The sequence below is a fragment of the Arachis stenosperma genome, chromosome 1 (assembly GCF_014773155.1).
Source record: "Arachis stenosperma cultivar V10309 chromosome 1, arast.V10309.gnm1.PFL2, whole genome shotgun sequence".
NCBI classification, from domain to species: domain Eukaryota; kingdom Viridiplantae; phylum Streptophyta; class Magnoliopsida; order Fabales; family Fabaceae; genus Arachis; species Arachis stenosperma.
In genome coordinates, this window is record NC_080377.1 from 5,395,270 (window position 1) to 5,416,169 (window position 20,900).

General features: G+C 27.6%; 2 protein-coding genes and 1 long non-coding RNA gene across 3 annotated transcripts; 1 reads left to right on the plus strand and 2 right to left on the minus strand.

Moving 5' to 3' along the window:
- Positions 1-4,763: 4,763 nt before the first annotated feature.
- Positions 4,764-6,912, minus strand: LOC130974219 (uncharacterized). The gene is made up of 3 exons (XM_057899044.1): positions 6,622-6,912; positions 5,330-5,434; positions 4,764-4,973 (listed from the first exon to the last, which is right to left on the minus strand). The coding sequence occupies exons 1-3, from the start codon at positions 6,887-6,889 to the stop codon at positions 4,942-4,944; spliced, it is 405 nt and encodes a 134-aa protein (XP_057755027.1). The 5' UTR covers positions 6,890-6,912; the 3' UTR covers positions 4,764-4,941.
- Positions 6,913-12,828: 5,916 nt separating this feature from the next.
- On the plus strand, positions 12,829-13,701 carry LOC130974093 (probable WRKY transcription factor 35). Its single transcript, XM_057898846.1, has 3 exons — positions 12,829-12,893; positions 12,940-13,080; positions 13,569-13,701. Exons 1-3 carry the CDS (start codon positions 12,829-12,831, stop codon positions 13,699-13,701), a joined length of 339 nt encoding a protein of 112 aa, XP_057754829.1.
- A 4,690-nt stretch (positions 13,702-18,391) lies between these two features.
- On the minus strand, positions 18,392-19,093 carry LOC130981599 (uncharacterized). The gene is made up of 2 exons (XR_009086971.1): positions 18,918-19,093; positions 18,392-18,718 (listed from the first exon to the last, which is right to left on the minus strand). It is a non-coding gene; the product is annotated as an uncharacterized LOC130981599 (long non-coding RNA).
- Positions 19,094-20,900: the final 1,807 nt, after the last annotated feature.

Consider the following 20,900-nt stretch of genomic DNA (forward strand, 5'->3'; position numbering starts at 1 on the left):
CAGCATTATCACAGCAACAACAATCAACAATCAACAATAAATAAAATTCATCATCAGCAAAAAATTAATTTATATGTCAATTCACCAATTAACAAAATTTCTGTACATAAATATTCATATTGTAAATCCTAAATTACTATATTAAAACAATCCAGAAATCAATTCAAAAAATAAGTACTCAACCAATGTCATATTTTTTGAAAATTAAAATTAGCATAAACATGTTACATCAAGTTTTAAAAAATGAAAAAAAAATCAAATGTTATATGTTACCTGTTTTGTGACAGATCGAGTACAGGGAGATCGAGGAGAGGAGCAGCGCGGGGACGAGAGGCCAGACGGGAGGTCAGGCGAGGCGAGGCTCGGCGCAGTGCGGTGCAGCGCAGCGACGTCAGGCGAGGCGAAGCACCGCGAGGGACGGCGACGGCTTGGATGGAAAAATAGCGCAGAAGACCTCCGAACAGAATAACGCAGAAATGACCAACGCAGAGAGAAGGAGGCGACGGATGGCCGACCACCAGGCGTCCGCTGCAGACGACGCCACAGAGGGATGAAGACGACGGACCGACGCAGGAGATGACAGTGAACGCGATCTCCACAGAGCAACTGAGGGCTAGCTAGATTTTTTTTTCTTTGGGATAAGATACAAGAGCTCTTTTGGTATTTTAAAAAAATACATGTTTGTTCAAATATCTATTACAATTAAATCATCAGAATATTCGTTTTTTATCGAGAATATTTTGTTATCTTTAATGTTATTTACAGGGACTTAATTGAAAAAAAAAATATTAACTTATAAGGACCAATTGAAAAAAAAGTATAAAAACCTAATTAAAAATTCGATGAAACTATAGAAACGTGCAGAATAATTAAACTTTTTTATCAACTATTAACTTTATTTTGGTTATTCCTAATTTCCGAGAAAATATCCACCAAATTAGGTTTCTTTTCTTGGGCGTTAGCCTATATATATCTTATTATTTTTGTCTAAAAATATAAGTTAATAATAATATTGACAAATGAACGCTTATAAAAATTGTTAACATAAAAAATATTTGGATTGTTTACACTTGTTTAACAATAAACCTATTTAATGCTTATTACATTTACACCAGCTTGTTGCTTAATTAAGTGTGCTACAATTGAGGAATTAAGGTATCTACATTCAGGCTGAGTTTGTTTCTATTATATTATATTATTTTCAGGCTATTTAAGGTTTTCTTTTTTTTTTTAAACTAGAATTGAAAGAGAAAAAAACAGACAAAACCAAAAATCAATTAGTCCGTGACAAAATTTGAAACAAAATTTTGGATGCAGGGATTTTAACATAAAAATTTAATAATAGTATTTATATTAAAATAAAATTTATAAATATAATTATTTTTAAATTTATTACTAATAAAATAATAAATAAATAATTCTATGAATAAAAAATATAAAATAGTTTATAATGATATTTTTCAAATCTTTAGTGATTTGAAATTTTCAATAATTGAATTAGAGCTAAATTTTTCAACAATTTATAATATTTATTGAATTTTTTATTAATTTATATAAATACAATAATATCAATACTTATTGAATATTCTAATATTTTTTATTATATAAAAAATTAAATTAAATAAACAGTAAAATATAAAATAATCTTAAATTAAATAAATAAAAAATACCTAACTTTTTATATTTGAATTTAAAGGTAGAGGAAATGTTGATTGTTGAATAGAAAGCTCCAAAATGCGAATAGAAAAACTGTTAACAAAGAGATGAGAATTGAACTTAAGTACTTTAAGTCATAGTAAAATATTTAAACTAATTGAATTATTTTTTATTTTTTAAAAATATACTACTAATCTTTTTATAAAAATTTAAAAGAAGTCATAACCCTATTGTCTCAACTAAGCTCCTCCTACTTCTAACCATATGTATGATTAGCTATATACTTTAGTTGTTCTTTGAATCAAGTTAATACTAATCTTCTAATTGTAATTTATAGTCTGTTAAATCTTATGTATAAAGTCCCATTTAAGAATAAGATAATCAAGCTTCCTTTTTTGTAATATTGAAAATGACGAAGGATTAGATTTTTTTAATTATTTTTATTTGAAAAGATAAAATATAATTTTTTATTGAGAAAATATGAGGAACTAATAGAATATTTGTACAATGTGTACAATAGAGGTTTATGGTGTATTAGAGATATAACCATTAGTGTTACCTTTTTCTATCGGTTGAAATTTTTGGGATGAGTGGTATCATGACATGGTATTAGAGCGCTAGATCCGAAAAGTCAAGAGTTTGATCCTTGGTGAATCCCAAAATCATCTTTATTATCCCTAGTACTCAGATAGTTATTCTATAGATAGTATGGGAGATGTTCATTTTGTAACTCAATAACCCATTGTACACATTATACAAATAGTCTATTGTCTCCCTAACGAGATCCTTTTTTATTATTAATTTTATAAGTGAAATAAAAAAATTAAAAATTACACTTTATTTCTTTAATTAGAAAAATAATTAAGTCCGAATGCATCCATACAATCTGCTCCATAGAGCACATCTATGTCATCGGGCTCTTTAAGAATGTATATATATAGGACGTTTCTATGGTGCTGAATGCCTAAAATTTCAGCAGCTGCTGAAATGAGTTGTCATGATGGAGAGAAAGACGCGTGTGGTGTTGGGTGCAACACGCACAGACAAGAACTGATTCTTGTGCAGGAGTGACATGATGCTACTGAAATTAGATGGATGATTGTGTTAACTATAAGCTATAGTTAATGATGATTAGATGTTTGGACTGGATTTTTTTGTGAATATAGCCGTTTGTGGGGTTACTAATGGACTTCGGGTTCATTGTAAATGAAAAAAAAATAGAAGAACTTTTGGAAGAAGTTGGGCCGTAATGTTTAGTTATTGTAATGGATTAGACCGAAAAAATAGAATAACATGCTTTTGAATGATATTTCATCAACATTAATTCAAATTTAAATAATAATGCAATAACATGGGTCTTGAAAGAAAATGAAAATGCATAAACATTAAGAGTAATAATATCATGGAACCAAACGATATTCTCTGTAGTAGTATATTGTTTTTTATAATATTAAATAATAATAAATCTACTGTAATACGATGTACATGTCAATAATATCATAAAAAAAATATTTTATTAATATTAGATATTTTTTGTTAACAATAAATAATAAAACTAATGTGACACTATACAAAAGATAAATAATATATGATATGTTTTTTTATCTTAATAATAAATAATAAAGAATCTATTATGCTACTGTACTAATAGTAAATAAAATATTTAATTTTTCATATTTAATATTATAGTACTTTATGTTGGTAATAAATAATAATAATAAAACTACTATAATGAAGCCCAAATAACAAATAAAATGACATATTTGTATTATTATATTTTTTAGGGTAGTATCGTTTTGACTGTCTTAATTGTTAGATAATTATAAAGAATTTATTTCAGTTGTATTATATTAGATTTATTATTATTTAATATTATCAAAAATAATATATTACTATCGGTTCTGCTATGTTACCAACAGCATATCTGTCAACTTCTGCCAACTCTTATTTATAATTATATTTTATGGAAGTGTGTTCGTAGATATGTCTAATAAAAATGTCTTTTTTATAACTGTGTTTAATAGAAGTGTCTTTATAGATATATTTTCTAGATGTGTCTCTTTATATATGTATTTAAAATATATTAATTATTAGACACATCTACGAACACACTTCCATGAAACACAAAAATAAATAAGAGTTGGCAGAAGTTAGCGGATAATATGTTGGTACCCTATACTTTTCCTATTACTATAGAAAATGCTATTTGGGCCCATGATATTATTACTCTTAATGTTTATGTATTTTTATTTTTTTTTCGAGATTCATGCTATTATTGCATTATTATTTGAATTAATATTGATGAAATATCATTCAAAAGCATGTTGTTTTATCTTTTTGGTTTAACCCATTACAATGACTAAACATTACAGTCCAACCTCCTTTAAAAGTTGTTTTATTTTTTTTTTCCTTTACAATGAACTCGAAGTCTATCAGTAACCCTACTAAACGGTCATACTCACAAAAAAGTTCAACCCAAATATCTAATCATCATTAATCATAGCTTATAATTAACACAATCATTCATTTAATTTAAGTAACATCCTGTCAATCTTACACAGGAATCAATTCTTGTCTGCGCGTGTTGCATCTAACACCATAGACATTTTTCTCTCTATCATGACAACTCATTTCAGCAGCTGTTGAAATTTTAGGCATTCTACACCATAAAAAAATTCATATATATATATATATATATATATATATATATATATATTCTTTACAAATTATTATATTCAACAAATACAGTAGAATGCTGCCTTCAAACTTGCAAATGTTGGGATTGATGATGTACATATGTCATTACTGTTATGACAAATTAACTTGACTTTAACTCTGATGAAATTCATTATTAGTATTTTTTATTAAGAAAACTTTGAAGATGAGCATTCATATTTAATTGATATAATAATTAATAAATATTAAATAAAATAAATTAAGACTATTTTTACTAATTTTTTAGTCAATAAAAATTTTAATTAATTTATATTGGACAGTATTTTTGGCTAACAATCCAATACTTTTAGTTTAACAATCTAACATTAAACTTTTAACTAACACTTTCAAATATTGTTAGTTAACTATTAATAAAAAAACAAAAAGTTATACTCACTTGTAGCATTGCTTTTTTTATTTCTAAATCTTCAAATAACGGAATATATTCCAGAACTAATAAACACTTTATTATTATCAAACACAATTCATAACCTTGAAACTCTTTATGTATCTCTTCCTAGAATGAAGGAACATACACTTTATAGCTAGCCACGCCATCTACCATTACTTTTATGGTGGTGGACCTGGTGGAACACTGAAACCTGGAAAAAAGTTGTAATATTTTAGAAATCACTTAATATATAAAATGAAAATAATATAAGGTTGAGTTATTAATTATTATATATAAAATAATTATATTATGTATATACTAAAATCAATCGTTAATTAATCACCACATATAAAAATACATATTAACATCTCATAAAAAATTATTATACTATTTTAAAAAGTTTGATCATTCTGATAATTGATTATTTAATTAAAAAAAATTTGTGATCAATATATATAAATATATATTATTTTTAATATATACATAATGACTAATTCAATAATTAATTTTTAGTATATATATATATAAATATAATATATTTTATATAAAAAATTATGAGTAACTCACTTCCACACTTGGTACCAACAGCAAGAGGTTTGCCACAAAAGTTCAAGGTGTGCAACACTTTCCCCCAATCAAGCAAATCTTCAATTGTAAACCCAGGCGGGTAAGCTATATATATATATATATATATATACACAAAAAAAAATAAACATATTAAAGCATCTCTACACACACAGAATAATTATCAATTATTAATTAGATAAAGACTCATATGCAGGTGTCGTCAAGTGAAATTAATAGTTGAGAATCGATAAATAATTTGATATATTTGACTAAATTATTATCTAACAGTTATCAGCAATCAACTTCACATAAATACAACTGTACGTGAGTTTTTATCTATTAATTATTTACCAAAAAATATCAATTATTATGTAAAAAAAAAAAACCTTTGGAATTAGTAAGCTATCATCAACCGTTGATTTTGCAACAATAAAAACTTGACCCTTTCCGTATAAAATATTCAAAAAAGTAACTTATTAATTAGTTAAATTTGATGAGTAATTTATTTTAATCACAATTTTCTTTTTTTTTTTGTGAAAAAATCACAGAGTCATCATTATATACATTTTCACCTTGTGTTTTTGAGATTTCTTTTTAAGAGATAAGTTATTGTCAGTTAGGTGAAAGACAATTTTTGTTAGCGGGTTATCAACACTCAGAAAGCAAAGAAATTAAAACAGATAATTATGTGCTCCTTTAATTTAATTACCATGAACCAACTTGCCTGCTTTCATCTACATATATATCTTGTTACAAACGAGGAGTTGCTATTAAATTAGTTCCTTTTTCTACATAAAAAATTATCTCCCGGACCAAAACAAAAGTCAGTAAGTCACTCATATATTTTCAAATCAACAAAATTAAATTAGTCGACTTAATTATTTACTATTTTAAAAGCTATATATATAATAAGAACAAATATTTTACTAGATGATCATCTCCATATATAGTGAAACCCTATATATATAAATGATTCTTTTTTTTTTTTCAATGTGGATGAAGAGCTTATATAATCTAATGAAAAAGATGCCACAACTAAATTGCAATGGCACACCACAAAAACTAAGAGATATGCAATCAAATGAAGAAATAAAAGTATTGAATCAACCACTTTTACAACCTCATAAAAAAATTTAAAATTTAATATTGAATTAACCACCTTTAAAAGTCTATTAAAAATTTTAAATTTTTTCATGGACTTTTAAAGTTGGTTAATTCAATAAAAAGAAGAAAGAGAAGAAAAGATGAGTAATTAAAGAAAGTAAACTAAAAAGAAGAGAATGGTTACAGACATAATTTGCGATTGAGATTAGCGCAGCAGCATGGAAGGTTGGCTTGTTGAATGACGTCACAGCAGCGTTTATTAGGGTTCATAAGTGTTGAAGGCTCTCCTTTATGCATGTAATACAAGCACTCTATTTCAAGCCCACGAAGATCGGTTTCACAATCCTCTGCTGCTGTAAATGTTGTTGCAATAACCATTCCCATCAAGATCAACCAACAAACTATGGAATATTTGGATTTGGATTCATCAGAACCAACCATATTCGATTCTCTCATCTTCTTGTTTATGTTATATTGGTATTTATGTGTGTTTGGTAGTGCTACTTGAAATGATGAGTGTATTTATGGAGACAAATTAAAGGGATTTTTAATGTGTGTCATAAACGCGTATTTTATGTTGGCTTGGACATTACACAGCAAGAATTTCATTGTCTTAATTATCTTTGATAGATAGGAATCCGCACCCTATGTATATATGTTATATTATAGAGAAAGTATAGGGAGCCAATGGCCTAAGTGTATAATGTGTACAATGGAAGTTTAGAAAGTATTAGAGATATGACCATTAGTGTTACATTGTCCTGTCAGGTTACGTTTTTGGGATGAGTGGTTTCAGATATAGTATTAGAATTTTAAATCCGAAAGGTCAAGAGTTCGATCCATCGTGAATTCCAAAATTAGTGGATGGTTATTCTGGATAATATGTGTGATGTTCATTTTATTCATGAACCAAAGATTTAGCCAATTGTACACATTGTACGCTTAGGCCACGAAGGATGTTCATTTTGTAACTCAATAGCCCATTGTACATATTGTACAAATAGTCCATTGTCTCCCTAGCAGGATCCATTAAAAATATATTAAGAGCGACTCTCGAAGGAAAATTCTTTCATTTATATGTAAAAAAATCTTTAACTATTTAAAAAAAATCTTCAATTAAAAATTTATCATTTATTTGGTTTATATAAAAGATAAATTTATTTAGTGGTATATAAATACTAAATTACAACCTCAAGATTTTATCAGATTATTGAATATTGTGTTTTTTTATGATTTATGATAGGATTAAAAATCCACTGTAAAGACAAATAAGGTTAAAATTATTATGTTATAAGCTTGCGAATAAGATATGATTGAATTTTAGTAAAATAATATAACCCAGAAATAGAGTTAAGATTGGGTCTAAACTCTATTTTATTTTACTCATTATCAACTCTAATCTTAGATTGTAATATATAGGATATAAGAAATTAATCACAATATAAAATATCAACAAAAATATTATGTAGTATATACATATTCAAAATAAATTAAATTAATAATTCAGTTACCATATATTTATATATAAATATATATGATTTAGTTAATTTTTAATATATATTTTATATTTTAATATATGTTATTATTATTATTAGATATATAGTTTTTTTTTGTCAGACTAAGATTTTGGAAGAAGTGATTTTATAGTATAGTATTAAAATTCTATGTTTAAAAGATTTAAAATTCGATCTTTAGTGATCTCGAAAAGAAAAAAAATAGTATAAAACAAATAAAATGAAAAAAAGAATGTATATACAAAAATTAATCAAACCCAAAGACGCTCTTATTTAAAAAGATGTATTAGATATATAATCATTCATATTGCCTCTTTCTATCAACTTAAACTTTTTTTAAAAAAAAATAATTCATGACAATTATATACAAATAGTAGATATGATAGTTGATTTTTTTTTTATATGTATAACATGGTTGAAATACAATAATAAAAATCATAGATTATCATAGATTATTAATTTTGGAAAAACATTTGTTAAGAAAGTAATCAAATTGGAATTTGCAAATTTTAATCTATTACCTATTATTTATTATCAAATAAAATTTTTTAATTAATATCATAGCTAACGTGACATGTTTTTAAGATTTTTTTAATTTATTTTATTTTATTTGATTAATCTAAATGCGTTAATTAATTATTTATTTAATTTGATTGAAATAAATATCAAATTATTCAATAATTTATTTGACTACATTATCTATAATTAATTAATTATATTAATTATTTGATTTGATTAAAATAAATGAATTGATTCTGTTTTAATTTGTATTAATTTTCTTATCTCCTGTATTTTGATTAATAATTTTAAAAGTATTATAATTTTTACATGATATATTTATAATATATTTTTTATTTTTAACTTATTTTATTGAGCCAAATAATTATAATTAATTTATTATATCAATTATTTAATTTAATTAATACATATATATATTATTTGACTTAATTTATTGTCACATTAATATTTGAGTCATTGTTTACCAATTTTTTTTTATATTTTTTTTGTCTTAAATAATTTTATTTTAAGTTTTTGTAGATTTTTATTTGTTATTAATATTTCTTTTTATATTTTAATATCAAATCAAATATTTTTATTATTTTTTTTGCTATTTATTGCCTAATAGTTTTATGTACACTATTAATTATATGGTCGTGAATTAATATTTTTTAATTTATTAAAAAATACAATTTTATTTTTTTTATTTGACCTATTTCTGTATTTTATAACTTATTCACTATAAAAAATTCATATATGTTAAAAGAGAATTTTATTTTTTTTATCAATTGTTCTTCTATCAGTAATTTTTTTTCTCTTATAATACATTATTGTTACTCTTTGATTTTTTTTATAAATTATAAAATATTGTTAATTATTGTACTCTTTCTCTTTTATCATTTCACAAGAGTTAAGACAAGATATTGTGTATTTAATTGTGTATTCATCTTATTTTTAGTATTTTTAGTAAATGTTTAAACTAACAAAAATAATATGAAATTATTTTTAGGTACAAATACAACTAATTCAACTCAAGAATAGACAAAAATATGTTGGTAAGTTTTAATAAGTAACAACATTGATCATATTACTTTGATTCTAAGAATGAATATGATACTAGAATATAAAACAATTCTAAATATATTTTAACAAAAATAGTTCTCTATAATAGTTTTTTTTTTTTTTTTTACTATGGTAGTAAAGAAGGTAATTCAAGGACAAATTGTATTTAATTTATCTAATGTTAGATTGTACTTGTTCAAATTGGTTTAACATAAGAGTAAGAAGGTTTAAAAATTTTACTCATAAATTTTAAAAAAATATCTACAAATTTAACTACTAATATTATTTAAAGAGAAATCTTTGAAAAGATATAATTCTAATGTAGATATTTTAATTTAGTGCTTGTTTGGATACATTAAATTATTAAAAAAAGATTTTTTTAATATAAAAATATTTTTATTATCTTTTAGTGTATTTAGCAAAATTTTAGTACTAAAAATAAAAGCACAAAAAAAAAATAATCTTTTTAAAAACTAAAATTTACATATTTTTTTAAAAAAATTATTTAAAAAATATATTTTTAATATAATAAATAAATAAATAATACTTTTATATTGTTATACCCAACATAATTGTTAAACAAAATATCTTTAAAAATCTTTAAAAACAAAATCATTAAAAAAAATCTTTTCATAAAAACTCATATAAATAAGTTCTTAATCACAAACTATATAATACTATTAATTAATAATTGTTATCTTTTAAAAACAAGTAAAATTATTTCTCATTAGTTTTATTTTTTAATATTAAAAATAATTTAAATTTAAATTTAATTAATTTTATAAAATTTTTATAACAAAAATAAATATGCGTATTTTCATTTAAAAAATAAAAAGTATATTATATATTTTTATATATTATCTCATAGAGAATGCGAATACATATATACTAATTTGTTAAATTAAAATTAATGCGTTGTATAAATAATATATACTTTAGTAGTTGACTTTTTTAGATTGATTGTCATTAATTTTAAATCTATATTTATAATCTTTTCACTTCAAGAGTATATCAATAGAGATTTGGAATTGGCCTCTATATGACAATAAAAATTTTTAAGAAAATTATATATTGAAAAATATATTTTTAGAGCAACATCTCATCTTCACGTCATAAATTTTAAACTTATGAAGGATTAAAAAACACATTCGTAATCTAGATTTTATATAGTTTATCTAGAAAAAAGTTTGGTAACAAAAAATTTTCAGCCATAATTAACTAAAAGTTTCTATAATTTACTTTATTTATATCACTTAATAACAGTTTTATTTTTTATCTCACTCTCTTATCATTTCACTTATCATATTCTTATCAATTCTACTTATTAATGATAATTATAATATCATATTTCTTGCTAGTAGGTATTCTTGTAATCAATACTTAATATTTCTTTTATAATTTAATTTTTATATTTAAGAATATATTAAATATTAATAATAATAATAATAAGAATGGACGATAATGATAATATACATTAATTGAGTTAATTACATTTGATTTTTGTTTTCTTTAAGGCATTTAATATCAATCAATGGAAATACGAAAAAATCATTAATTCTTTGTTTCCGTTAAGACATTTAGTTGCACTTGATTCTTTGTAATATATACTTTTCACTAATTTAATTATGATCATTCAAAAATCATGACTATAATATCATTGTAAGCAGAATAGTGTCACTACAACATTTTCAGGTTGAGGCAACATTTAAAAAGTGTTGCCTAAAGGCTGACAAAAAGTTGCTTTTGATCAATGGCAACACTTTTGGGCCTAAGGCAACGTTTTTTGTCGGCGTTGCATATGCAGCCGTTGCCTTAGATCAAGGCAACACTTTTTTGTTTCAAAAGCAACGCTTTTGAGAGCAACACTTGGTAAGTGTTGCCTTTGGTTGAAAAACAACAACACTTCAAAGGTGTGTTTGAGACAACACTTTTGCAGCGTTGTCTCTTCTCTCATATTTTGGTCACTACTAAAAAGTGTTGCCTATTTGCAATAAAATGCAACTTTTTTACGTGTTGCTTATAAGTTGGAATTTGCAATCCTTTGAAGTGTTGTCTATTTGCAATAAAATGCAACTCTTTTACGTGTTGCTTATAAGTTGGAATTTGCAATCCTTGGAAGTGTTGCCTATTAGTTTTGAATATGCAACCCTTTAAAATATTGCCTTTTCTTTTGGATATGTAACCTATACAAGTGTTGTCTAATATTCAAAATATGCAACTAATAAAAGGGTTGCCTTTTTGATAAAAATAAAAATTATTTTTGTAATAAAAATATAAAAAAATAAAATTTACAATAAAATTTGTTGTTCATACATGTGTAATTATTTTAATTAATAAATAAATTTGTGCACAATAAAAAATAATTATAAAAGAGACAAAATAACTAAAAATAAAATTCTAATTAAAATAGATATTAAAAAGTTCAATTAGTATTTCTAATACATGTTCATCAATAATTCTCAACAAAATAATAAAATTCTTGTCTAACAATAATTGTCATAACAAAATAGTAATTAATATTTATCAAAATAATGTCAATCTATTTGCATATTTTATATCTATGCTTGACTTTGTTGAAACAATCTGATAGTGTGTGGATCCAAAATCAGTGCCAAATGAAAGCTTTTCGGTAACATTAGAGTAATGGTATGATGAACTCAAAATCCTCTTGCCTCCACTGAGTCCAATAACTGCTGCATTTAAATGAATTGGGGTTTAGTTAAAGTTGCATTTAAAAAAGAAATTGAAAATAAATATAAGATAGAAATATCTTACGAGGTCATGCCGCAATAATTTGCACTTAGTGTTCAGCTGCGTGCAGTAGCTTCATACTTAGCAGGGTTGGGATCCGTCAACAATGAGCAAATTGACAAAAGAACCTGAAATAGAACAAGACTAAAAACTTTATGTTTTCCAACATTCAAAATAGGATCAGCATAAATGAGGTATTTTCATTCACATAGGATTCTATTTAGAAAATTTAAAAAAGAACAGATCCAGTTCTTATTAAGATCAATTTGGAGATGTTGAAGTAGTCAAATTAGCATTACCAGAAAAAAAATACATTGTGAACATAGAAATTAAATTTCTAAAAGTATATTTATTGAACATTCAATGGAACCGACTACAGAGTAAGCCTCAGGGGCGCTAACAAATTAACCATGACTTGGAAATCCAATGTTAAAAATAATTTAGTATTTATAAAGATTAAATAATAACAAAAAAATGAAAAATACTAAAAATTAATGGTTTGAAGAGTTTTTCTAAGCTCATCGTTACCCAAGGCAGATTATACCTGGTAACCTGAGTAGGAGCAGTAGAATGGGCAAGAAAGCGAGTAGGATCCTCTATACTTGTCAGCAAAATCAAACAGCTGCAATGAACATGTATGTGTAGCTTAAATTAAATTAATTAAGTTAAATGTATGTGCAGGAAGAATCAGGCGAAAAAGGTGGTGTGTATTCCTGCACCAGCAGCTGCAAACAGCAGACAAACTGGAGAGATTGTTCCTTCAGATTTGTGGGCTTGGAGGAAATACGGTCAGAAACCTATCAAAGGTTCACCTTATCCAAGGTAACTACTTCATTCACATTCTTAATTTCTTTTTCTTTACCTCCTTATTAATTACAATAATATTCTTGGTAACATCCATCAAATATTAATTAAATTGTAAAAACACGCTAGCTAGATGCAACAAATAATAATGCACATATTAATATCAATATGTGTATGTATTCTTATAGTAAGTTATATAATATTGCTGACCTATAACTGAAATCATCAATTTCTTGCAGTGTACTACTGTGTCTCTTCCATGTTTCTTGACCATTCAACACTCACACCTTCGAGGTTTTAAAAAACACAACCACATACTATTCAACAAGCTTCACTTAATTTCTTTAGCAATCCAAAGTTAAAAGCAATATCTCCTTTTAATTATTATTGATTGAAAAAATGACATTGTCAATTTGATTATTGTTGGTGATAGAGAGGTTAAATTTGTGTTTCTTAAGATGAATAAGTCTGTTACATTAATTATTATTTATTTTTATTATTATTAGGGGGTATTATAGATGCAGCAGCTCAAAGGGTTGTTCAGCAAGAAAACAAGTAGAGAGGAGCAGAACAGACCCAAACATGCTTGTTATTACTTACACTTCAGAGCACAATCATCCATGGCCTACTCAGAGATAACCATCATAGTGTAAAAATTATGTGTAGCTTGTGTTACCCAATTCACTCCAACTCCTTCCACACACCAACTCATCATAATAATTATACTAATCACTTCAACAATTGCTTCTACCATAACCCATCTCTGAAATCATTTCATCCCCATTATAATAATAAAACAACAGGTATTTTGTAATATATAAAAGCTAAAATTTAAAAGCATAATAAAAAAACCAAAATAAAATAGTACTGCACAAAGCTATGTATGTAAAAACAAGTTTAAGTTCAACCAGAAGATTTAAAATACACATGCAGTTCCATTAAACGCACACCGTGACAGTAGAGTTGCTTCAACACTAATGCACACATACAGCAACAAATTTCATATAACCAAAAATTAGGATTCAAAACACAAAAATAGAAAAGAAAAACAGAGATAAAATCATGAGTACCTGTAAAACAATGATCAGCGGTGATGAACCCTAGCAGAAGAACGCTGGCAAATTGGAAGAGATCATAGATGAACGGCAAGCAAAACCTAAAGACTTTATAGATCTGGTTACAAAATACACAAATATACACAAATATGAACGGCAAGCTCGAAACAGCAACATTATTACCAAAAACCCTATAATAGCAACATCAACATTATTAAAATTAGGATTCAAAATGAAAAAGAAAAAGGAATAGGCAGAATCATAAGTACCCGGTGATGAACAAGTGAGCAGAAATGATGGAAGCTCGAACTGCTAGCGGAGACGATCGAAGGTCAAACGATGGCGACGCGAGCAGAGAGGAACACAACTTCAGAAGTAACGATGAGGAAATGCAAGTCAGCGACGAACACGACGGCGATGCGAGCAACGTCAAGCACAACGGTGATGCGAGCAGCGACAAGCACAACGGCGATGCGAGCAGCGATGAGCACGACAGCGCGCGAGCAGTGACAAGCACGACGGTGATGCGAGCTTAGAGGAACACAACTTCACAAGCAACGATGAGGAAATCGAACAAACAAGGGTAAATCGCGCAGAAGGGTTTGAAATGGTTGGGGTTAGGGTTTCTAATTGAAAGTAAGGCTTGGAATTTTGTTTTGAACTCAGTAGGATTTGAATCAGTGCAGAGGATAGTCGTCGGTGGTTTATTGATGTCGTCTCGGCTGCGCCACCACGCTAAGGAATTGTAGCTGCTGCTATGGCTAACAAGTGCAGCACCTCTTGCACAATGAGAAGAGACGTGGGTGGGTTTCGAGTTCTGATTTGGACTTGGGCTCTTATTGGTCCAGGTCTTTGGCCAAAAAAAATCAATAAATAATATATAAATTATAAAGATGTATTTTGTGCTAAGTTAAAAGAAGGAAAAAATATATTTTTGTTAAAATATTGGAGAGAATGTCAAAATTTTAGAGAAAAAATTTTAGTTGAGTTTTGGCAACATTTATAATGAGAAGCTTATTAAAAATTGTAAGAACAACACTTATAAAGTGTAATATATAAATATCACAAATGTTGCTTGTTTAATTTACAAAAGCAACACTTTTTACTTGTACTTTAATTGATCAAAAAGGAACATTTATAGTGTGTTGTTAAGAAAGAGTTGCAACAGCTTTATTTTTATGTAACAAATATTAAATGTTGTCTTTAGTTTGTTTAGATAACAGTTTTTGAGTGTTATTTGCAGGATATGTTGCAATAGCTAAAAAATGTTGTAGTGTGTATAAGTCAAGAAATTTTACAAGAAGTCGCATTTATCGTTGCAAATAGTATGACATTTGAATTCGACCTTAATACGGTACTTATGGTAGAAGGTGCTGATGAAGAATTTGAACAATAGACAGACTCACCCGACGAGATTGTTGTCAGTCAACCAATTCTCGAGAATATGAAAAACCACACTAGCTTTGATGAGGTATGGTAATAAACTGATTTAATTTTTTTTGTGCTTTTATGTGCATTTATAATTATATTGTATACTAACTAAGTTTATACACATAACATTCATACATATATATACATAACATCCATAATTACATACAACTAACATCTAAAAATTGAATTCATGTTTATTAGATATTACATCCATACACATCATTTTTTAGTTGTTGCATACTTAAATATAAAGTTAACACTGATATTTTTTAAATTTTATCATAATTGAATTTAAAAAAATATCAAATTCTTAAATTAATTTATTCAATTGATAAATTTACAAATAACATCTATAAATTCATACACATAACATCCATAATTTCATGTTAATAACATCCATAATTTGTATTCATAATATTTATAATTTCATACCTATAATGTTTATAATTAATATTATCAAATTTTAAACTATATGTCTTATTATATTTTTTAAATTATCTTATATGTGCACTAATAGACCATGATTTTAATTATTTTAATATTTTTATTTAATATTCATATGTATGTTTATTTATTGATTTTAATATGACAAGTTAATAATTATTTTTAAAAAATTATTTTTTAATTTTTGTTTCTATTTTATATTTTATATTTTATTTTTTATTTTTTAATAGTCTATAAGTAAAATATAAGTTATATAGTAGAAGTTGTTAAAATTTTTTAATTTAATTTTCATATTTTTTGCAGAGAATTATTGCATTTTAATGGATAATAATGTGATTGAGAGATGTTAGAAATTTGATTTGGAAGAAACTGAAATTAATTTTGGAAAAAATATTAATGACTCCAAACATACAGCAAAATAGTAGGTGATAAAAAAGATAAGTGATAAAAAATTGTATATTACTTGCTTATCAAAAAAATAAAAATTTTTATGTAATATTCCTATATTGTAATTATTTTTTGGTTACCTAACATCACTCTTTATCTAATATAGATTACATGTATGTAGAGATGAGAAAACCTTATTGGATAAAGAAAATTGGCTAGGCTACTCCTCATAATAGAATAGGACTCGTGCAAAAATTTTTCATAATAGTCATGAAATACCACTAGTATCATTACTCATTAGTATGTGAGTACTCCCGAGAGATATGTTGATCTCTCTTATATAAAATTTTAGAAATGTCTCAAAAAAATCTAATAAAAATTCACCAACTAATTAAGTTGTAAAAATTGAAAATGTCTTTCTATTAATTTGCATTATTTTTGTATAAAGGATAAAAGTTAGTTGGAGTCAGGAAAAAAACTCAAGAATTAACATAATTTAGTTAGTTAGTATTTTTATTGTTGAGTTAGTATGTATATATATGGAATGCGTGTATCTCATTCAATGGTGAAAAAATAGGAAATATTTTCATTGTTCTCTATTACTACTCTTAACTTTTTCTCTGTCAAAAAAATTCTCTTTGACTCCTTGTTATTCTTGGTTTGTTTCATCTCAATTACTAGCGTGTTATCAAATAATGCTATCATAGTTTTTGCTGCATTCTTTATAGTATCAAAGCCACCATTTCATCATTAGATCTACAATGAAAATCACACTATCAGATTCAATAAAGAAGACCTTTTCACCTATTACTGAAAAACTCAATGAAGACAAATACTCAACTTGGAGGTATCTTGCAATTCTTACCATTGAAAGTTTGAGACTCGAAACCCACCTTAATCTATTAAAAGTTCCAGAACAATTCACATCAGATGCCACCAAAAAAACAGTCACCAAATCTAAAGAGAGTTCAAGAATTGGTGCCAACGTGATAGAACCCTCACCTTTCTTACTGTTCCATCCTCATCATCGAGTAATGCATCCTGGCTTACAAATTCTGATGCCAGCCACCATCTCACACCAGACCTTTCAAATCTTTTTTCTTCTTTTACAAGCAACACAGACGCAAATCAAGTCTTTGTAGATAATGATATAGGTATTGCAATAAAAAATTCTAGCTCGTCTATTTTTTATGATAAATATGCTAATATCTTTTTCTGTCTAAAAAATTTGCTTCATGTCTCTCAAATTACCTAGAATTTGCTAGGTGTATCCAGATTTACAGTTGAAAATGGGGTTTTCTTTGAATTTTGGCCTGATTTTTGTATTATACGTTATCAGGCTATTAGGGACTCTCTCCTATATGGCGTAGCTAGAAATGGAGTTTACTCCTTTGACACTCTCAAAGTTTCTAAGCCTAGTACTCAGGACACTGCTTTAGACTGTAATTCTAATTTTCATCATGGTATTGTTCCTGATTTAGACAATTTCAATTCAGTTCTTTGTAATTCTATTGTCACCAACGATACTGATTTTATTGCTTTCAATACTCAATGTAACGAGAATAGTAATACTGTTCTACAGCACAAAAAACTTGACCATTGTCTCATGAAAACTGTGCTTACCATCATAAATACATGCTCTATTCGTGTTACAAATTCTGCATCTTCTTTACCATATAAGTGTGAAATTTGTTCTCTGGTAAAGATGCATAGATTGCACTTTGACCAAACTGAAACTATGTATAGTACACCATTGCAGTGTGTTTTTGCTGATCTCTGAGGACCATCCCATGTGGCTTCTTGAAATGGTTATAAATATTATGCCTGTTGTAACACCCTACCACACTAAGTTTTACGCTTAAGTCGTAAAACAGAGGTGGTGTGGTATTACGACTTCTGAATAAAATAAGTACATATAATAGCGGAAGAATTATAATATGCTAGGAGCCTTGAAGAATAGAGGAAACAAAAATCGCGAAATAAAAGCGCAACACTCAAGGAACGAGTTAACCTGCGTGCTAAGAAAACCATAACTATTAAACATAAGATAACAGAAGTAGGGGTAGAATACCAAAGATACAAAATAACAAGCTCCTAACTCAGCCTGCGAAGTCAAGACTGGCCGGAGAATATTTACACATATATACATACATATCAAAAACCCAAAAGTACATATACACAATCCTGCCTCTCCATAAACCTCTAAGAGGATAAAAAAGAATAAGTCATGCGGAGAGAAAGCTAAGTACATATATATACATCATAGCATAACAAAATATCCCAGTAACCACTCCGCCTCAAGAGTCCAGACGCCTAACGAGATGCCTCTCGACCTGCATCTGAAAAATAACAACATAGTATGGAATGAGAACCGAAGGTTCTCAGTATGGTAAAGGTGCCACACACATAATATATAAGGTCCTGGGAATGCCAGAGGCAATCCTAGAACACCGACACTCAGATTATAGAGCTTAAAGTATTAAACAGAAGCCATAAAAGGTGGTTTACTAAGGATATTTAAACCTAACTTAACTTAACCTTAAATCTCTAAGTCCCATACTGCCTTTCCTCCATACCTCCAGTTCCATCATGTATTTTCACAGACAAATAGACAGATAAAGGCAAACACAAGAAGGTTACAATTACTGCAGATAACAAATATACATTTAACATGGCAAGTACATTTAGGCACACCCAGTTAATACACAAGCAAGTAATTCAGTAATATGCATATGATGCATGCCTGTCCTATGGCTGATGAGGCTCATCTGTCGGTTATCCAGCCAACCCGACAAGTCTGAATTGTCCTTAGACTGTCCCTCGACGTGCATCCCCAAGTCTATGCATAGATTTTTCTCAAATAATCAATATTGCTCAATGGGGGTAACATTCCCGGGAATTTATATAGTGCCCGGTCACACTTACGTCGTAGGGTCAACAGAGTATCGAGTTTTCTACCTGGTACACGTGGTGGGCAAGCCACGGCATTTTATCCAGGGAATCTCGTATCTCAGATCATTCAAATTCATAAGCCATATAAATATTCAATTAATTCATCAACAACCACATCATTTTCATTCACATCTCATTCATCATCATACATCAATCATATCAATCCTTATCCTTCATTATCACACCTCCCATTCCGTCCATCAATAGTTCCAATTCAAATATAATTCATTCTTTCTAAATGAATCAAACTTAAAACATGCTCATTTCTTAATAACTCTAAATCAAACCATATAACCTTTGAATCTAAATCTTTTTAAATAATCATATAAACAAAATCTCTAATTTTATAAAATTTCGGCAGCATCTCCTCTAAAACTCGGACTTTGCCACCCTTTTCGGGTCCAACCTGCTTTCTTTTCAATTCAACATACCCTTCCTCATTATCATAACAATCTCCACAAAAATCTACTTCAGATCAACAATTAAACTCATACAATATTCAAATCCAACAACCAAAATTCAACTAAGAGTCATAGTTCACAAATCCTAGGCTTTTAACATAAAATACCTCAAATTAATAATTCACCAAATTATTAGTTAATCAACAAACACCAAACCAACCATGTTCATCAACAATAATATTCAACCATAATTCTCTCCAATTAACATAACAACATTCACCATCCAAAGTTAGTAACTAATTATCCAATAAACTTCAACTAAATATATTCATCAACAAATTACTAAACATTAAACATACACCTGCATTCCAACTTATCCTATGGTCATCTAGCCTAAGTTTTCACAGAACATTATATTAAATGCAAGAAACCTAAACCATACCTTGGCCGATTTCCCCGTAACGACCAAAGCAAATTATTTAAAACCAAGGCAGCCCCTTCAAATTCAACTAATCAGCTCCTCCAAGTTCCAATATTCACAATTTCAAGCTCCAATTATTATTCACAACCTAATACACATTCATAACACATATATATCCAATTTAATACTCAAAGCTCAAATTCAAAGAAATAAAATAGAATTATCGTATCCTCACCTTACCCAGCTTCACATAAGCAAGAGTGAACGTTTCTCTCAAGCTAATTGGATCCTAAAACATCAGAAATCAAAGAAATCAATACCCCTTCTCAAAACTCGAAAATTGGGGAAATGAGAGGCTGAAGTGAATAGCAATTTACCTATGAAATTGTTCCGGTAGAAACGTAGAGCTCGCGCGGTGAACGCGTGGCCGCAAACGGTGCGGCGATCGGAGTTCGGACGGAGGAGTTACGGCATGTTGAAGGTTGCCGTTAGGTTTGGCGTTCTCTCCTCCCTGGGAGCGTTGCTGCTTCTGTTACGTTAATGAAGAGAAATGAGCTTTTAGGCTCATTTAAATGCTGGCCCCCAGCTCGACTCCAAGCTACTTTACCAATGACACTTCCTTTCCGCGTAATCGTTTAATATTAGTATCATCAATTCTCACTGGGATTACTGGAAGTGTTAGATCTTCTCTTACTTGGATTGGTTCTGGTTCTAGAACATGACTTGCATCAGGAGTGTACTTCCTAA